Consider the following 19,670-nt stretch of genomic DNA (forward strand, 5'->3'; position numbering starts at 1 on the left):
CCATTTAAATTAAAAATTATTTACATTATAGAGTCACATATACATACTTATGAATAGGCTTTCATTAGCTACTTGTATGTAAATGAAAACACGATCCTAAGTTGGCCCACTGGAATAATACATGAATAGGAATAGATGACTGGAGCCCTCTCAGTTCAGCAGGAAGATAAATTATTAATTCAACAGTGTACCCATGTTTCAGTGCTCTGAATTTCACCTCCAATTAAAGGAAAGACAAGCACAAAGAACCGTGGTGAAGTTTAAACGCAGGTTCAAACTTCAAGATTTTAGTCATCCTTACTCAGGACTTTGTTTTTCCATTACAGGAATACCTGAGATACTCAAATGTAGAATTTTGGTATCACATTCAAGGCGTACACAATCACATCCACAGACTCACAAAAAACTGTCATCAGAGTTACAGAGAAGGTTAACATTATATCCCCGAGTGACTGGAAAGGAAGAAGAGTTTCTAGAAATACCGTAAGTATTCAGAGGAGCATCTCTGCCCATGCCCACCACCTGAAGTAAAAATGGTGTGCCTTTATTAAAATCAACAAAGAAGGGGAAGATGCTCCATCCTTTGAGCCCACATTGAGAACACGATGTTGCTGTCTTTCACTGTCGTTCCTAAAAGAGTCCCACAATGTGTATACAGCCACAACAAACTTGTTAGGAGTGCAGTCATGTCAACTGCAACATGCAGTCACTGCCACACAGCGCTTTTCAACTTCAATACCGCACAGGTCTTCTGTGACAGGCACTGTCAGAGCTGCAAGTCCTTCCAGGCAGTAGCATTTTAATTGCAAATAGATGAGATCTTAAGATGCACTGAGGAGTTATGGCACTGTCTCACAAGGCGACTGAAAGATGTAGAACCAGATAAGCAGATGAATCCCTGTTGATAGAACAGCAACTCAGAGAAACAAAGAGAATAAATCATATTGTCTTCTATATAAAATATACACCAAAAAGATATTGAGTATCTTTTGAGAGAGATCAGATGCAAAAAGCCTCTGGACTATTGTTACTACCAACTTCAAGTTCTAAAATGTGCCTGTGAAGGATTTGAGGTTACCATTAACCCAATTTAAGTTACTTCTCAAGCGCAAGCTGATCACTGCTAACAGCCACTGGAACAACGGACTTCTGTATCACAGAAATAAGACAGCATGAAGTATATGAAGTTCAAACCTACTGCCATTAACTGCTTTGGTTTAAAATATTTCAGGTCTTCATCTGAACACCTGGCAAACAGTTTTTAACAGTCTCTTCCCCTCAGTCATTATATGAGAATTCTGTAAGCTGTATGTGGAAAAATGCTACATGCAAAACTAAAGAGTTGAACGTACCCTCAAGTTGTTATTTTGAAAGTCCAGACCAACTCAAGTTCAAATATTAATTGCTTCAGATAAACCACGTTGGAATGATTTTACTCTTTTGATTAAAAGTCCCTTACATCAGATGTTTACATGAACTGTCAAGAACTGCCGAATGCCAGATAAGATAGCTACCCTTGCCTACGCAAACAGGGCTCACACATAAACACAACGTCAAACAAAACGGACGGTTACAACAATGAACAAACTATTTTATTTTTGTTGATAGATAAGGACACCCCATTGAAAATAAAGAATAAAAAATACATTCCACCACAATGCTTGGAATGCTTGAATCTCACGCTACAGCACACGGTGAAATTCTGGTATTGCAGCATCACAGGAATCCCTGTGCACAGAAAGCCTTGAACAAATATTTATACCCATAATAGTGCCATGTACAAAAATTTCATTCCATAAAGGCCAAACAGAAAATTTAAACATATTTGTTTTTCTTATGCCAATAGCAATATAAAAAATTGTTTTCAGTCAATTACTTCCACTTAAATCGTGTGAGATCTTTTTACACGAAAGAACTCTGAAATTCAGCATAATAAAGCATGGGAAAAGTACGTTATAAACAATATACTGAATGTGCAGGGAGTGTTGTTTTCCTCAATATATAACTAACTTTCATACAGTTACACCAACAGTCAAGTCAGTATTTTCCTAACACAAATAAAATATTCTGTTTCTCCAATCAATGTGCTGACCTTTTCTTACTATAAAGAGCATGCTTGTATTATTCATCTAAGCATACATGCACCACGAAAGATATGCAAAATAAATTCATATAGATAACATTTAGTGTCAAATGATGTAATAATAAAAACAATTCTCAAAGTCCAAATGACTTGCTAAATTAAAATTGCATTGTAGTCACTTGAACCAACAAAATATTTGGACACTTGTGAGCCACGAAATTTTTTATTTTGCAGCAGTATCTCTGCTGAAACCTGAGGAGTATCACACTATTGGTAAAGCAAGGTATTTTCAGAACAGGAATTTGTAAAAAATACATTTATACTATATGATTTCATATAAAAAGGCAGTAAGAAATATAATAAAACCTACCATTTTAGGACTACACCTTTCCTAGCAAATAGCTTTTTTCACTTGCACTATTACAAACAGTACATTCAGTTTCCTACACAGAAAGTACATTTTCTTGTCCCTGATGTATATTACAATCGGCAGTGACACCAGACTGCATTATTATCACCACTCATTCTTGCAGCTTATACAAAAAGCACCAATTTTACCAAAAAAAAGGCTTACTGGTTACATAGTAGCACTTCCTTATAGGAAATATAAGCCCAAAACATTGGAACCAAATGTGTCTTTCCAGAAATATATCAGAATATATGGCTCAGAGTTAAGGGATGTAAAACCAGGAGTACTGCATAGTACAGGGATCTTGTCTGTATGAATAAAGCCATCCTTTGATTGTTTGTCACCTTCTGACTCCAAGAATGGACAACCAATTAAACGTGTGCTAATGAATATGAAAGTAGTACACAACTAAATTTACTGGTTTAAAAAAAAAAAAAAAAGAAAATAAAAGAAATTGTACAGTTCTCTCTGGCACAGTGCAAAGTACACATTAAAAAACTGATTACATATGTACAGTGTGTATGTATATTTATATATATATAGTATGTATTCCCCTGACACATACATGTGTATATATATAAAGCATGAACAAACATATCCATACCAAACTTAGCAAAAAGATGGAATGTGTAAAATGTGGATGCGTTGTTCCAGTTAAATCAGTCTGTCCCAGAAATGGCTGTTTATACAGCCAATATGCCCTTCCATGAAACAGAAATACTTATTGCCTGCATAAGTTGACAATATACCGTACATTTGTCCTCATAACTTACCAAAGGACTGATAATCACACTTTATAAAAGCTTATATTTGTATTAAGCCCTCCTCCTCCACAGCCCTTCACTCCCCACACCTCCATCTGCCACGAGCAATTCATATGGCTATTCCCTTTATGGAAATCTAGGAAGAATAAACTAGAATGATATACTAGACTGTTACTCTGCTGGAGGACTGGCCACAGTATTCACTACAGAGATGAGATCTTCTATTTAAAATTTTTCTTGCAATATAAAAGTTTACAGTCACCCCTTTAAAAATTACTAACACCTGATGCTGGTTTGTTTTATAATTTTCTTTTGGGATCCAGCGGTTTTGGTTCTGAATATGAACACGTTGGCTGAAGTCTGTAACAGAGAAAGCCCTTTTCAGGATTTGGAGAACACTGTTACCCAACCTGCCTGCTCCCATTATGATCAACTGTCCTTCCCGGCAAACTTTCTGAAATAGTTTGCAAAATATAATACCAGAATATAACACCGATTTCCCCCATTATTTATCCTGAATGTCTTTTTTTACATTTCCAGAGCACTTTCAAAAAATAACGATGATTTCTATAGTCTCAATTATGGAGATGGCTGTGAACCTGAGAGCTTAGTGTGATACAAACACACTGTCACCAGGACACACGCATATTCGTAGTATCCCCACTGGCTAGTACTTTCCTTGTTTAAGTCTTTCAATGTGGTAGCACAACTTCAGGGCAGGCCCCAGCTTCAGTCCCATATATTTCATTATCATATCACTCCTCAGTAAGAGTAGTGCCTTTCCATCAATCTCCTGCAGAAGGAAGAGAATAAACACAATAACATACAACTACTTTAACAAGCTGCATGGTAAAACTGGAAAGTACATTATATTTGTTAATACTGTAGGAAAAATTTATCTACCACATGTAAAACGTTGACTTAGTATAATTTGGTACTTACAGATGGCCACTGAAATAGAATTTTAGTAGTTTGTAATGCATGATTAAGGTACTTGAGATGTTAAAGAAAAGTATAGTAAGTAAAAGAAACTGACCAAACAGCTCTCAAAATTAGGTACTGTCTGGGGAAAAAAAAAGTGAATGAGTTAAGGGGAAAAAAAAAAAAGAGAAAAGAAGGTGCAAAGGAAGGTCTGTGCAGTTTGAGATTAAATGAGCCAAGCACCGAGGCCTTGCACTGAACCCTGAACACAGCTGTGGGAGGCTTCTGGCATGCGCATGCAAACAGTCACACAGAGGAAGGGGTTACAGACCATCTAAGTCTGTGAAATAAGACAGATCTACATCCAGGTTAAACCAGACAGATTGTTAGGATCAAGACCACGGACAACTTAGTCAGATTTCGACTGCCTCATTGAGAAGCTGCTAAAATGTGATGGTCCTAAGCTCTCAGTAGCATTATGTACTGTAGACAGGCAATTAGTTCCTTAAAACACCATAAAGCAAAACATTCTGTCTTATTTTTTTTTAAACATAAACCTGACAAAACAAGTGACATTTAGTCTTGTTATACAACTAAGAACAAAACATGAGTCAGGAAGCTCCATTAAAAGTTATTTTGAGTTCTCCTTCCAATTCAGCTTACTCTGAGATTTAACTGTTAGTAGGAGCTGGTGCAGAACAAAGGTGAAATATTACTAAAGAGAAAGCCAACCACTTCTTGGACAGCCATATATATTAATACAATGAAATAAGAAAGCAGCTCTTTGGCGAACAGCCTGCTATAGAAAAGCACAGTGAGAAGGAAAAGGAGAGGCCAAAACATCTAGTTAGATCTTATGAAACCCTACAGATTGTTTTTCAAAACAGATAAATACAACATTGAAATGGATTCTCTGCATTTTAGTATTAATGACCAAGTATAAAGCTAACAAGGCATAACAGCATCTCCAATTCAGGATAATCAGTCTCCCAAACAGGCTGACTTCGAGAGGTGTTATCTCCCTAGGCCATATGCCCCATACTGTACATGAGAAAGCCACCTTCTTTAAGGGTACCAGGGATGACAATGGGTACCATGGCTGTTGGCCATCAGAATTTGGATACTTCCAGTATGGGCATTTTTCCACATAAGCTGGAAAGCTGTGGGTATTTACTTCAGTCTAATAAGACTGGAAAACAGAGAAAATATACTGCAGGAGGCTTCTCAGGTGGAAAAATAGTTTTCAGCCTCCCTCTAATATACGAGTAGAGTCTATTCTACCTTTCAGTACAAACAGAGTGATGGAGATGAAATCTGTATTTTAAGAGAATAACATGACACACAGTCTACTAGAACAGAATGGATATGCATCATACATGTCTCCTAAAGAGTTCTGCATGCGGAGCTAGTGCCTGTGGATCAGCTTCTTTCACAAAACGCATCACTTCCTCTATTGACCAGGTGGAAGGATCCTTATTCAATATTCTTGAAGGTTCCCTCTTTAGTGAATTCAAATCCGGCCCAGTTGTGGAACTTGCAGCTTTTAGTAATAAATATTGTGAAAGGAAAAAGTATCATTAGTCTATACAGGGATAACACATTTCATTTCACGTAAGATATTCTTAATATAGACACGTGGCTTTTATTATGCATTCTTTGTAATATATTAAAATGAATTATGTTTTATTTTCCTCCAAATAATACTGAACTGTTCCGTTTGTCTTTAAACAACTTAAATAACTGCAAATACTTACAGCAACATAAACATCCGCACTATGACATACCTAGAGGGGATTACTTCGACTTGTACTTGGCACCTGGATCCCAAGATGCCATTAAGTCGGAATGTGGCAAAGGCGAGTTGTGCCAAGAGAGGGAGGGGCAGGAGTAATCCCTGCCCTGTATTTCAACAACAAGGTAAGAGTTGGTAAGATGCTGAGGCAGTGAGCTGCACATAGCTATCCCTCTTTGCTCTGGCTTGCTGCAGAGTCCGTAAGAGCAGTGAGAGGGAAGTGCAGTAGCAAGACCCCCCCGCCTTGCACTGCAGGTTTAATTCTAACAGGCTTAAGTTCTGCATTTGCAGTTAGGGCAGCAAGCCTGAGATGCCTGGTCACAGCATGACTTTTCGCTCAATCTACAAGCTCTTCTACGGCCAAGAACTTCTTTATTCATAAGTCACGGACTTTGCATGTTAATAAAAGCAGCAATATAGTTTGGAAAGGTTAGTTATATAACATACCCTCAATCCGCCTCTGGATTCGATTCATACTAACTTCATAGTACCCGCTGCTCCCCGCAGAGCTCAAGGACAGCCTGCGCAGGACGGGGGCTGAATTTGATGTAGCCGTCCCTGGCTGAAGGGAATTCCTGTAATATGCCGCACTCCCTGAAGTACGATATTCTGTGGAATTTCGACGGGCCGGGCTTGAAGGATTTACAGAGTTAAGTGCAGAATCCATAGAGTCCTCAGAAAATCGGTGGTCCTTGGAAGTGCTGTTTTCCTCTATAGGTAATGTTTCTGCTACACAAAAAGCAAGTATCATTACATTCAAAGTGATGGACATTATACCTTTGTTATTTAACTCCTTGCTACATTCTCTTGAAGATACTGACAGATTGCAAGTCTGTTAACAAGTCTCCCATGAGGCAATCACTGCTGCTCAATGTTTGCCCCTTTTGCTCAAGTAATCATTGGGCTCTTACTGTATACTTTTAAAACATTTTTTGTATCAAGACACTTAATATGTCAAGTTTGAGACAGTGGAAATCTTCTTCTGGTGAAATTGTCTCACATTAGTACTGATACATCAAACAATCTTAGTCATGCATTTTCCTGATTTTTTCAAACATATTCTCAAAAAGCTAACCCTTAAGAGTGTATTATGTTTATCTTGCAAGAAATTTTTAATATAAATAAAAACTCTCGTGTTAACTAAAAATTGTTTAATTTGTTCTAAACAGCAGAAGGAGCCACTAATTTCATAAACAAGTGGGTAATCATCATCTATAGATCCCAATACTTTCAGACACAGAGGCCATTATCAAAAATTGAACAGGTTACAGGCAAAGCCACAGAAGGCTTAGCGTGCCAGGTATGGCATGCTAATGTAGCACGTTTTGACCACAACGCTGCACCTACATACAGTTAGTTCTTTGCACAGGGCAGGGTCTGTAAGCACAGACTCCAGAAAGCTGAAGATACATGTAAATTACTGAACCCACAAAGCAAGTTAAAAAAAAATAATTAAAAATCAGTTTTCAGGAAGGGAACATGACAACATTCCCCTGTTTAGTTCTTACCACTTATCAGCTAATTTCTACTCTGCAAAACACACCACCTGCTTAGAAGACTAGTGAATTTTCATAGCCTTTCAATGCTGTTTCTAAGCCAGATGAGAAGAGTTCAGCAGGTCCCTTTCCCTATGCCACGAGGGAGGAGCCAGGTTTGCTTGATTACTGAAAACTGCACTTTCAGTCAACCAAATTCATGTCCGATTGGAAAAAAAGTGCTATGCGAGGAGAAAAGAACAAACCAAACAAAAAAACCAAACCCAAAACAAAGAGAACACCATTCTCTAGCAATCATACATATCCTTCTCTGTTTGCCCGAAAAGGAAACTGGAATCAGGACGTATAAATCTGTATGAAACAAATGCTTTGGTAGGAGAGTAAAGAGCTGGAAAATAGAGCTAACAGGCTCACAGAAGCGTAAAGCCCACACTACCATCTTGAAAATTACTCTAGTGAAGTTATAAAACACATGCTAGCGAAGCAACATATTCTTTGGGATAAGAACTGGTATGTTCTGGAAAACAAGTTCTTGAAATAAGCTTTTTACTACTCTTCTTATGTGACAACTTTCAAGAATTTCTTGGGCCAATACGTGATTAAAACTAAAGGAAGAGTATTTTCCTGAAAAAAAAAAAACAACAGTATGCTTCACAAGCATGGTTGCAACTTGCTTCATGAAGTTTTAGTTTCTCTGCTGAAACCTGTTTAAGAGTGGAGTGCAGTGAAGAACTGTTGAGTGCATTTTAGTCATCAGACAGCATAATGCCGAAAGGGAACAAAGGCACTCAGAGAGCCAGGTCCCTGCTTTGTGAATTCAGCAAGGCAAGATCTGCAAGACGATGTACCATCTCTTACTAAACTTGATAGTCGTGGAATAAAACAGCTTTTACGGACACAAGTCCTTCTCTTTCATATACACAACCCTCAAAACAACCACTGCAAAACTTTCTAGTTTGTTAAGAGTTGAATCACAAAAGTAAAGAAGTGGCTACTGAGGTTTTCAAAGAAAACAAACAAACAAGAAAACTAATTTATTTATATTTGTCAGCTTGAAGTACTTGCAGCAACTTACCAAAATGAGAAACAAAAGCCATCATTATATAGAATTTCAGAGAGACACTAAGAGATGTAGTCAATGATATGCACTATAAAATTAAAGGGTAGCCAACCAAGGGAAAATTAGAACTGTAGAGAATGAAATCACTAACAGAAATCTCACTCCAAGACCAAAGGCAGGGGTGATACTTCAAATAGTTACAGCAAAGCTCCATGAAAGAGTGTCGGGTTTAACTGACTGAACCTGTACATTCAGATTTCTGAAGTCTTGAAAGGCAGGATGAAACAATGGAGACAACACTCACCAGCAGAAAGTTTCAACTGGACTCTTTAAGCATATAGCAGCCAACTCCACATAATGGCTTAAGAAAAAGCTTTTTGTATTCATAGTAAACAAGTAGAGGTCCCAAATACAGGGTTTTTTTAAAAATCATTATTTTATATGATCCTTGTCAGGATTTCTGAAGCCACAAAAATTTAAAAAATTGACTGTATTACAAAATAATTTAATTGTATTTATTCCAATTGCATCCCAGATTTGTCTTTGATGCTATATATCCTAAACAATTCTAAATAGAGCTGGGAAAGATCAACTCTGTTTTTTTTTCCCCCCAAGATACAAGCATTTGAATTTATCTCATTGTAAGTTCTCAATTCACACAAACAAGGTGGAAAAGCTGGCGTAGTTCCCAAGGCCATCATCTTTTCTGTTCAGCAGCTACAGCGTCCAATCCCCTTCCATCCATCCAGCTTCTCTACAAACAAAACACGGCTGCAACCTTGTCGAAAAAGTGGTCAACTGGTATGACAGCTGATTTAAAATTCGGCATCTAGCAAATGGAGCTTTGCAATCCATGGAGCAACGAATTACACACTTCTGCCTCGACATTTTAAGCAGTTGTGAATAACAGTGGTATGGAGAGAGACATGAAGTTCCACTGCAGAATGCCTGATCTCTGAGTCAATTAATAAAAGGCCAATAAAAGGCCTTATGTTTCAAATGTAAGGATGACAGACTGTTTAAATACTGAAGGCCTTAGCAGGAATCGGATGTTCTGTTTTGTTGAAGCTCCTCTGGGAATTGGAAGCCAGTTGTTCTGCCTCATACATAATGGGAATGATGTAACTGGCCGCAGTAGTAAGAACACACTGTTTTCAGGGGGAGGGAAACTGAGTTATCCCCCCCTGCTCCCCCTTTTATCTTTCATAACTTAAAGAAGAAACTGTCAGTGAGCAGGAAAGACAGCAAAATCTGTGAAACATATCCCTGAGCAGACCAGAAAGAAAATGACCAGAAAGAAAAAGACCCTTTCCCAAAATTATTCCATTTTGCCTTCAAATGTTATTTCAAAACAACTATTTCAAGACAACTATCTCTCAATCAAGACAGAACTTTTTGGGGGCAAATCCTGCTAATCAACCCATGACACACAGCTATAAAATTACCTCCAGATTTTCAGCAGAGGACATTGCCCTAATGGGAAACACACAACACTACAGAGCACTTTGCCTCTTGAAACGCACAAATTCAAACCTCTGAAACCATGGCAAAACACTTATTTCAATTATTTTTTTATCCAAGTAACTGGATAATGAACTATTTATCTTAAAATGTATTTTAAGGAGTACACTTCACCTGAAAAAGGGATCCATTAGCGAATGAGGATTAAAAACCAGTATGTGGATGCATGCTTAATTTGAGGAAGATTTCTTAGAGAATAATGCAGATCTGCTCAAACATTCATTTTGCTCCAACTGAAACAACTTCATTTGAGTATAATTGTTCTACACTTATTAAGTTACCTACCAGAAATATCTAACTTGGGTGTATCTGTGGAATTAAGCCCATATTTCTTGTGGAAAGACACAGAAATCAATAACCAATGCAGAACTGTATTTCCTGCTGCTGTCATTACATAGAAAGAAATAAATATGCTAATATATATATATATAAAGATATATAATTATAAATAAAGTATCATTTTGAACATTTGAATTTGATATCCTTTTCTGCTTCAACTGTGGTTCTATGACTTTTTAATCTGCACAGAAAAAAGATCATTCTTCCCCCACTGATGCTAGTAGACCCAGAAATCTCCAAAAACAAGAAAAAAAAATGAAGGAAGAAATAACTAATTCCTGCCATATTTTTTAAAAGCCTTTGGAAATATCTCGCAGCAAGTATTTATCGTATGGGACCAGTCAACATCAACAAGTTACCATGGCTTAATCAGTTAAGTAGCAAATGCAGAGTGAAAAAAAAATCAGAAGTCTCTCACTGAGGTTTAAGCCTAGATGCTTCACTTCACATTTGAGGCAGGCTAAGACTAGACGTGCTCAGAGTTTTCATTGCAGGAAGCCACATCAACCTAACAGCAGCTGCCACCAGGAGGCTCCACTGCCCTCCTGGCCACAGCCACATTTTACTCAACCCTTCCCTGGGCTCATACGAGCCCACGGTAAGTCAGTCCAGAGAAATAAACTGCAAACTACTCTTTGCTTCACCTTTTCTGTGCTTTTGCTCCCTGGTTTAGCTGGCTATGCAGCCGAGGGGGCTGGGACCCGCTGCAGGGACAAGGTGACCAGGAAAGCAGGCACAGCACAACTTTCAGCAGGAGCTACCCATAAACTCAGCTGAACTGTACCATTGAGCTACACCCTTCCTCATGTTATGGCCCTGGCCCAGAGTTATTAAGAGTTGCGTCCAATTTATCTCCTAATTCATTTTGAGGCAATTGGTTTTCTGCTAATTAGCCATATAGGAAGCAGGAAGCTTCATCCGTCACCTATTTGCCTGAGCCCCTTCACAAAAAAGGCTAGAAGGTTTAGGAGAAGGACAGCTAGAACTTGCAGTAGATCTCTCCTAAGTGCAAAATCTGTGCCAGTGATCAATAATTAACATACTTTCACCCTGACCTGTCAAGGGCTAGAGACAGACCAGACACATACATTGAACTCAGTCCTTTTTGACTGGAAATACCGAAACTATAAATAATCCTCATACATAATCCTGACATAATGTAATTACCTTCAGATGGATGAGCATCATTTCTGGGAAGCTTCGGGGAAAGAGGAGCAGTATATGGTGGAGAGTCCTGAGAGTATCGTTTAGCACTCCTGTTTTCAGGTATTTCTTCTTTTGCTGTGAGGAGGAAAGTCACCACCTATTATTCTAGCATAAAGCTCCTCATGGGGAAAGTCCAGGGACAAAAGCAAAGGCAAACATGAGCCATTCACCAGGTTATGGTTCAGTTCCTTGTGCCACACAGACTCAGTCATTTCAATACAAACTTTCAAAGCTGAAGTACAGCTTAGTTTATGCTGTCAGTATCCAAATTACCTTCATTCTGGCTACTTTTCTGAAATGAGTTAAACCTAATGACTTTCATATGGCAGATGAAATTATAAACACAATTTCACCATTGGAAGCAGGGGGCGAGGAATGAAAAATAATAGTTTTATGTCCTAAAACAGCACTCAGAAGACAGACTCAGCTATCAGACAGCTGTGAGGAAGCTTCACACCCAATCTGAATCTTCTGAAATTGCCCTGACATCAAAGTTTTCTCAGCTATGGCTCCTGGTAACCCTTGGGCTGGGACTTGTCATATCAGGCCCTGAAAACAACCTGATGGGACATCTTGTGAAGTAAATTCATTTAGAATCATAGAATAGAATTGTTTAGGTTGGAAAAGACCTTTAATACATCAGGTCCAACCGTTAACCTAATACTGCCAAGTCCACCACTAAACCATGTCCCTAAGAACCTCATGTACGTGCCTTTTAAAACCCTCCAGGGATGGTGACCCCACCACTTTCCCGGGCAGCCTGTTCCAATGCCTGACAACCGTCTCTGTGAATAGATTTTTCCTAATACCCAATCTAAACCTCCTCTGGTGCAACTTGAGGCCATTTCCTCTCATTCTATCGCTTGCTGCTTAGGAGAAAAGACCAACCCCCTCCATGCTACAATCTCCTTTCAGGTAGTTGCAGACAGCGATCAGGTCTCCCCTCAGCCTCCTTTTCTCCAGACTGAACAGCCCCAGTTCCCTCAGCTGCTCCTCATCGGACTTGTGCTCCAGGCCCCTCACCAGCTTCGTTGCCCTTCTCTGAACTCTCTCCAGCACCTCAACGTCTTTTCTGTAGTGAGGGGCCCAAAACTGAACACAGGATTCAAGGTGTGGCCTCAACATTTGCCCCTCACTTCTTCCTCCCAGCGCAGCAGACAAAGATATCAGCCTCATATAGAATATCACAAGCAGCCACCTGCAAACCCCACCTTTTCTACTAGAAGACTGGACTGTATATAGTAGAATGTACAATTTTTGAAGCCACCACCGGGTAAGGTGACTAAAGAGGGAAAAAAGGACCTTTTACCTGTGTAGGAAGGGCTAGACTGAATTCCTTTCCAGGGCAAGCCCCTTCTCATAAGGCAGTAAGTGTCTTTTTGTAAGTTTATTTTATGACCCAAACATAAATTTAACAAATGAAATGTGAAGTTTTGAGCTTGTCCTTTTAGCAGTATCATAGTGGTACAATACATATGTTTCCTGGCTTGGCTACAAAGAGGAGTCTGCTGAACAAAATGATTTCTGCACATGTGGTATGAGCCATCCCATCCTGTCAAAGCACTACTGCACTGGAACAAATTCACTAAGAACTGAAGCGTATTCGTTTCAATCCATTCACGTCATAGAAAGACAGATTAAAAAGTTACATTTCGTGAAGTCGCCACACTTCTCAAAAACATCAGCACTTGAAAGTTTGAGTAGTTGTTGAACAGTACCTGGTTTGTTCCTATCGTACTCAGTAGGACTATGTGCACATCCCACGTAAGGGCTGAAAGGCTGGCTACTGAAGAGGCTGTCACACTGCAGGCTGTGGCAGAGTTTCTCCAAGAAGCGCAGGACAAACGATGTGCTGTTTACAGAAGGAAGATTGATGGTGTGCTTCTCCCCATCAAAGGAAGCTGTGAGTAAGAAGATGATGTCAAATACACCTCAAGCATCATGAAGTATAGTAAAACACCATCATTAGCTTAAAGGAGAACGCATCCAGATTTGATTTAAACCACACAAGACATGAGAGAAGTAAAGAATCATTCTCATAGTTTAACAAATTTACATCCAAATGACTGATTTTACCTTCTGTTGGATCCACACCAGTTCAAACTTACTCTATGGGAAGTTATTTCAATAAAATAATGTTGGATTCACACCAGCATAAAAAAATTTGCAACTATTTCCTCATCTCCAAAACCTTACATGCAATTCCTGTTGCTTGCTTATAAACCAGCAACCTCTCCACCACCTATTCACAGGAGATAACACAGAAAGACCCTTTACAGTATTTGATAAAAAAATTAAAAGTCATTCAAAAAAATTTAAAAAGTAAGCAAGTAAGTTTAAGATGTGTTTTCTCAGTTTCTAACTGAACTGAGCATATTTTTGGTAATGTGCTGGCATCAATTACCATTGAAATTTTGACTACAGAAACTGTTTTGCCATTTGCTATTTTACCACTAGAGAAATCTATTCTGCTGTCAACACTACAGTGGTCAAGCTCCTATTTATTTCAACAGGAGCTAGGTGGCAGAGATACCACAACAGCCACAAATGGATCTGCTGTCTTTTAAACTGAGTGATTACAAAGAGCCCAGACATGTGTCTATGCCTTTTACTTGTTGACCTGCTTCCTTGCCCCCCAGAGTGTTGCAGCTGACAGTATTTTCCTTTTTTGTTTTTTTAATTAGTAAGATTTTGAAAAGATTCAATACTGCCAATATACAAATAAGTAATTCCTATTATACTAGATGAAACTTTCAGTAACTTCTGACTAGAAACACACTACAACAAAGCAGGAACAAACTTGTAACTTAAGGCTAGAAAGAAGCTGCAAAAACACCAGGTTCATGCATCATTTGTCTTCTTGGTTTTCAGCCTGTCATGCAGCCTTCTGCTGTTAACATAAGTTTCCAAATGATAAGTAGAGCTTTGAAGGATCACATTTTGTTGGTAGCAGATGCATTAAAAAAAAGACAAGAAAGCCTTTATTCACAGATCTGAATTAAGGAACATTTCCATATTGTGTTACAAGAGACAGATAATATACACAAAACCAAAGAAAACGTCCAAGTTTAGCATATTTTAGGCTTCCTTAGGAAATGAGAAGTGTCAATTACTTACACTGTTAATGTAAGGAAACTTCCGATCAGAGTTAATGGAAGTTAACCAGCTAGCACCACCACCACCGTGCTACCTCTCCCATCTGCTTTCATGACAGACTGACCCAGTGCAAGTGCTTCAAGTTTTAAGAGTCAGTACTACAGGGACAGGTCCTAGATCCACACGTTTCCATGGCCCATTCAGTTTTTCCAAGCTCCAACATTCAGATGAAATGCTAATGATTCACAGTCCCACATGTGGTTCAGACACAAGGTCCTTCCTCTACCTCCTGTTTGGGGAAGAGGTCTCCGAAGGCAAATTTTTGCTTGGAACTCAACCACTTCTGGAGAGCAAATGGGCTGTGAGCCCTAGTACAGCCTGATCTCCTGACAAATTTACTGCAAGGTAGTAGTCAGCTACAGCAAAAATTTAAAATGCTTTATAATAGCCGTATGGATCTTCTTATATGACCTTGGGGAAATAACTTATTCTCCACGCCTTAATTTCTCATTTTGAAAAGAAGCACTGAAAAGAACAGTATTATCTTAGAGTTGTCAGGAGGGTAAAGCAAGAAACAGCTGAGGCAATGTGACTGCCCCAGCAACACATACCATGGGAAAAATCCACAAATAAAGACTCAGTGCAAACACAGCTCCCTTGTACTCTGAACACCTCAGGGCAACTATAAGAACTCCAACCAAGGGTGTGGGACCCAGGTCCATAGGCTCAACTGCCTGCTCTGCCTGGAAACAACGTAAGCCTCTTACTTCCCAGATAAATGCTAGGGGAAAAAATAAAAAGGGAGTACTTCCAAGGTACAATAACCTCAACCTTTAATGACAAATAAACAGGGACTGCAGCTTGTATATGCAATCTCAGCCCCTGGGATGAAGAGTCATGCTCATTTCTTCACTTTCCACTGTGTATATTTTAAATACCAGGTTCATGCCAGGAGAAAGGCTGAGAGCTAAACTATCAGAGAAATGTGTTTGTCTGATAGTGAATAAACTCACCCAAGAGTCTGATTTTAATTCTCTGCTTGAGAAGATTTATCTGAGCCTCAGTCTATTTCATCCCACCAAACACCATGGTTTCTGCGCTACAAGGAGAAAAAAGAGGCTCACACCACCACCACCACCATTAGCAGGCTTGCTAATCAAGCCTTTAATTTCCTTTCAGTTATATTTGCCTGAATTGAAACCTTATGCATCATGCAAAAATAAAATGGTTTCTGCTTTTGTTTGAGTAAGAAAAGATGGAAAAATCCTAAATGCAATTCCGCTCAAAATAATTATTTTCTTTGGCAGCTGAACCAAAAGAACCCGTTAATTATTCACATGTATTCTAGCAACATTATTTTACCCACATCCTCATCAGCATACTGTTTCCTCCTATGGCAGGTGTGATACTTACCATGAAATTTATTAGTCCACAAAGATTTAGATTTCTTTGCTTGTTTGCTGCTGCAACATTCTTTTTCTTGTCAGTCTAAAAAAAACCCTGAACAACAAACCACACTCCAAACCCATTTTCAAACAAAAACTCTACAAGAAAACATTCAAGCAATTTCATTCTGCAATTCCTCATTTTATTCACTGTAGCTTTCCTCTTCTTCCTTACTATTCACATGCACAGCTGGTTATAATGTGCTACATTAGCCTAAGTCGCATTTTGTGCTTCTCAAAAGACATCACACGCAAATTTTTGATAAAATGATAGGGCGTATTTGCTCACCCACTTCTCAACAACCTGTTTGACAAGCTGATGAGAAGGCAAGAGCTCAAGAACACCAGAAACCCACTCTGGTTCAAGAGTGTCTCACATCACTGAGTTCCTCAAATCTGGGCCTACAGAGCTGGCTTCTCCGAATCCAGGCCTCGGGGTGAAGCCAGGAACGGAACAGCACTTCCTTTTAGTACAGAATTTTGGAATGTAAACAAACCAGAACTACAAAAGGATTCAGAAATTCCTCTCTCCTCTCTGAAATCATTATTTTCAACCACTCAGTCAGAGCCCAGATATAGAATCATTTCAGTTGGAAGAGACCCTCAGGATCATTGAGTCCAACCATAATTAACTCTAGCACTAAACCATGTCCCTAAAAACCTCGTCTAAATGCCTTTTAAACACCTCTTCCAATGCCTGACAACCCTTTCCATGAAGAATTTTTTCGTAATATCCAATCTAAACCTCCTCTGGAGCAACTTGAGGCCATACCACGGACTTACAATTTAGTCCTTCAAGATAAACAATCGCAAACAGAGTGCTGACAATGCCTATCTCAGTGCATTCTATTCAAGCAAAATTGACTTGTCTGAATTAGGTACAGTGAGGTATTAATAACGTAATAAACTTCCACATACCTTGCCAAAATAAAGCGATATGGGTTTCAAAACCAAACGTACACAATGCCATGAAACCTTCACCACACAGCAGAAAAGCAGCATCCATTTTGTGAACAAACTCATGGGGTCACGTAAGCAAAGCTTACTGAAGTTCTGCTAACCCGGGCCGGGGTGTTGCTTTTAAAATACTGTTAGACAGCAACATCTTTACAAGGATTTAATTGAACCTGTATTCCACTAATCATCTTTCACATCTGGTGTTAATGTAAGGAGACTAAAGTAATACGAAGTCTTTTTATCACCAGTGATGGAATTATGAATTGATGTGCTAACTGCTATATAGAATATTTCCTAGCCTAGAAGGAAAAAATGTCAAGCAGCAGCTATTCCGTTTGAGAAATTGAGATAATTTATCTGTAGACCTGCCATTAATATGTAGCAGAAATAAACCTATTCCATAATAAGGGACATAGGTGGTTGAACACTGACCTAAGATACTGCTATTATGTAATTCTGGGGAATGGGGGAAGGGAGGAAGCAGAAACTTTAACATGTGGAATCACTTGCCTGGAAGCTAAACAGATTACTTTGAAACTTTCCACCCACTTGGTTAAGGCACTAAGAACATGAACACTGTGTATGAATAAGATTATGCGTATGACTTTAATTAATATATTTCACTTGTTCTGAGTTTACTTGACAAGTGTTTGGCTACAGCTGCTAAATGAGGTGCACTAGCTCTACTTAGTGTAAGAACCTAACTGTACTGTGTATACGTAATTTAACACTGCTATTTGCTAAATTCTAATTTAAAGAATTGTTCAAATCATCTTGGAGCCAGAGTGAGATACATCACACACCACCAATACTCTCTTAGTAAAGGAGTTCACAAGAATATGTTCTTGACTGTGCCTAAATAATTTAAAATGCGATATAAAGTCATTTTAGCTACTTCAGTTCTTCTGCTCTAGTTCAAATTTGCAATCAAGTGAAGAAACGGAAGGGGAGAAACAAAGCACCTTCACATACCAATTATCATTTCCCCTCCATGATGGCCAGATTTCAGAAATCCGAAGACTGTTTTGGATTGATAGGCACAATCCACACAAGCCTGTACAGCCTGCTGAAGTACCACATTGACAGGACCTGGTCCAAAGTGATCTGGAAGCTGCTGAACCTTCTTCTTATCCAGGTGAGGCCCAGAATTTCCATGCTTGTTGACATAAACACACACTGGAAAAGAACAAGCCATATTTATTGCCAAAGAACTACACATATTTCCAAGTTAGAACTGCAAACCATCTTTTTAGTTTTCATCTTGAGGAAAAGATGTACTTGTCAAATCAAGAAGCTGAACACGCAAACATACTTTCCAAGCATGCAAAAAGTACTCTATCAAGGTTCTCCTGCACAAATTCTAAGTCCACTTTTCTTGTCTCTAGAGCCCTTCTCTACCCTGCTACCGTAACGAAGCTGTCATAATGTGTGTTTACATTTTATTTTGACTAATATCTGTTCATACACTAGTTCCATTAAAGGAAGTATTACTGGCAGGTACTCTGAACTACCAGGAGGCAAATCTAAAAAGCTGGCCTTACCAAGTTACTGCTTTCATTTTCCTCCTACTTGAGAAGCTGCAACAAAGACAACCCCATGGTACATACCTACCATTGATGCTCATTCTGAAGCACCCATATAACATTAACACGTGCATGTATAATGGCTACTGAAGGTCTGTACCTTCAGAAGCCACAAATCACTCATGTAGGATTTAAAAACTGCACGTTGGCCTTCGCTGCTAAATCAAATAAACACATTTCTCTAGAAACACTAAGGTGGTTCAGAGCTTAGCACAAAACAATCAAGTAAGACTTTTGAAATTACTTTTTATAGAGACTATGCAAAACTGTCTTTCAAAAGGAATGGCAAGCCAGAAAAACATAGGAAAAAGCCATAACTGAAGAACTGTTTTCTTTTTGGCCTCAGCTATCACATGACCAGGAATGCATCCCAGACATTATTAGAGCTTAATGAAAAAACATGCCTCTGTGGTGGTTAAGCAGACAATTTAAGCATTCTGTTATACAAAAGACAACCATATTTTCTGAACTGTAGTATTATTAGGGCTTAGTTAAAAACCTCTATTTTAAAAAATGAAATATTTTTGTGTTTTAATGATCTTATGTCTTCATGCATATCTGTTCACTCTCTGATGTCTGAAAACTGGAGGAAACCTATTTGTACAAATAACCAAAGGTACAAATCAGCAGAAGTATTTTTCATGGCATCTTCTGTCTGGGCTCAACAGAAACGGCCTCCTGAAAGGTTTGTTTTCCTAGGAAACACATACATCTTTTCCTCTCAACCATCACTGAAGCTGGGAGTGAGAAGATCCTGACAACTTCTATTGTAAAAACAGTTTTTAAAGGTCAAAAAGCACCCCAAACAAAATTATCATAATTTATGGAGTTTTTTAGAAAGTTCTGAGATTTCAGTTGACAACATACAAATTGTATTGCTCCAGGGTCATAAGTACCTCAATTAGTTAGTTCATTAACTAGCTTATTGCTCTTTTGACAACCCTTTTCAAGATACATTTTGTTCTATTTCAAAAATAAGCAAACATAAGAGGAAGGAG

The 19,670-nt window shown here is 38.6% G+C and overlaps 1 protein-coding gene across 1 annotated transcript in view; it reads right to left on the minus strand.

Annotated features, from left to right (window-relative positions):
- Positions 1–3,923: 3,923 nt before the first annotated feature.
- SCML2 (Scm polycomb group protein like 2) overlaps positions 3,924–19,670 on the minus strand; it is a gene marked incomplete at both ends in the record, with an annotated part of 60,383 nt that continues 44,636 nt past the window's right edge. Inside the window, 6 exons of the mRNA XM_080344078.1 lie at positions 3,924–4,049; positions 5,554–5,717; positions 6,417–6,698; positions 11,553–11,666; positions 13,310–13,492; positions 18,062–18,265. Coding sequence (XP_080200204.1) covers positions 3,924–4,049; positions 5,554–5,717; positions 6,417–6,698; positions 11,553–11,666; positions 13,310–13,492; positions 18,062–18,265 — 1,073 coding nt within the window. The remainder of the gene's footprint in view (positions 4,050–5,553; positions 5,718–6,416; positions 6,699–11,552; positions 11,667–13,309; positions 13,493–18,061; positions 18,266–19,670) is intronic.

Source organism: Nesoenas mayeri (assembly GCF_963082525.1).
Source record: "Nesoenas mayeri genome assembly, chromosome: 1".
Lineage (NCBI taxonomy): Eukaryota > Metazoa > Chordata > Aves > Columbiformes > Columbidae > Nesoenas > Nesoenas mayeri.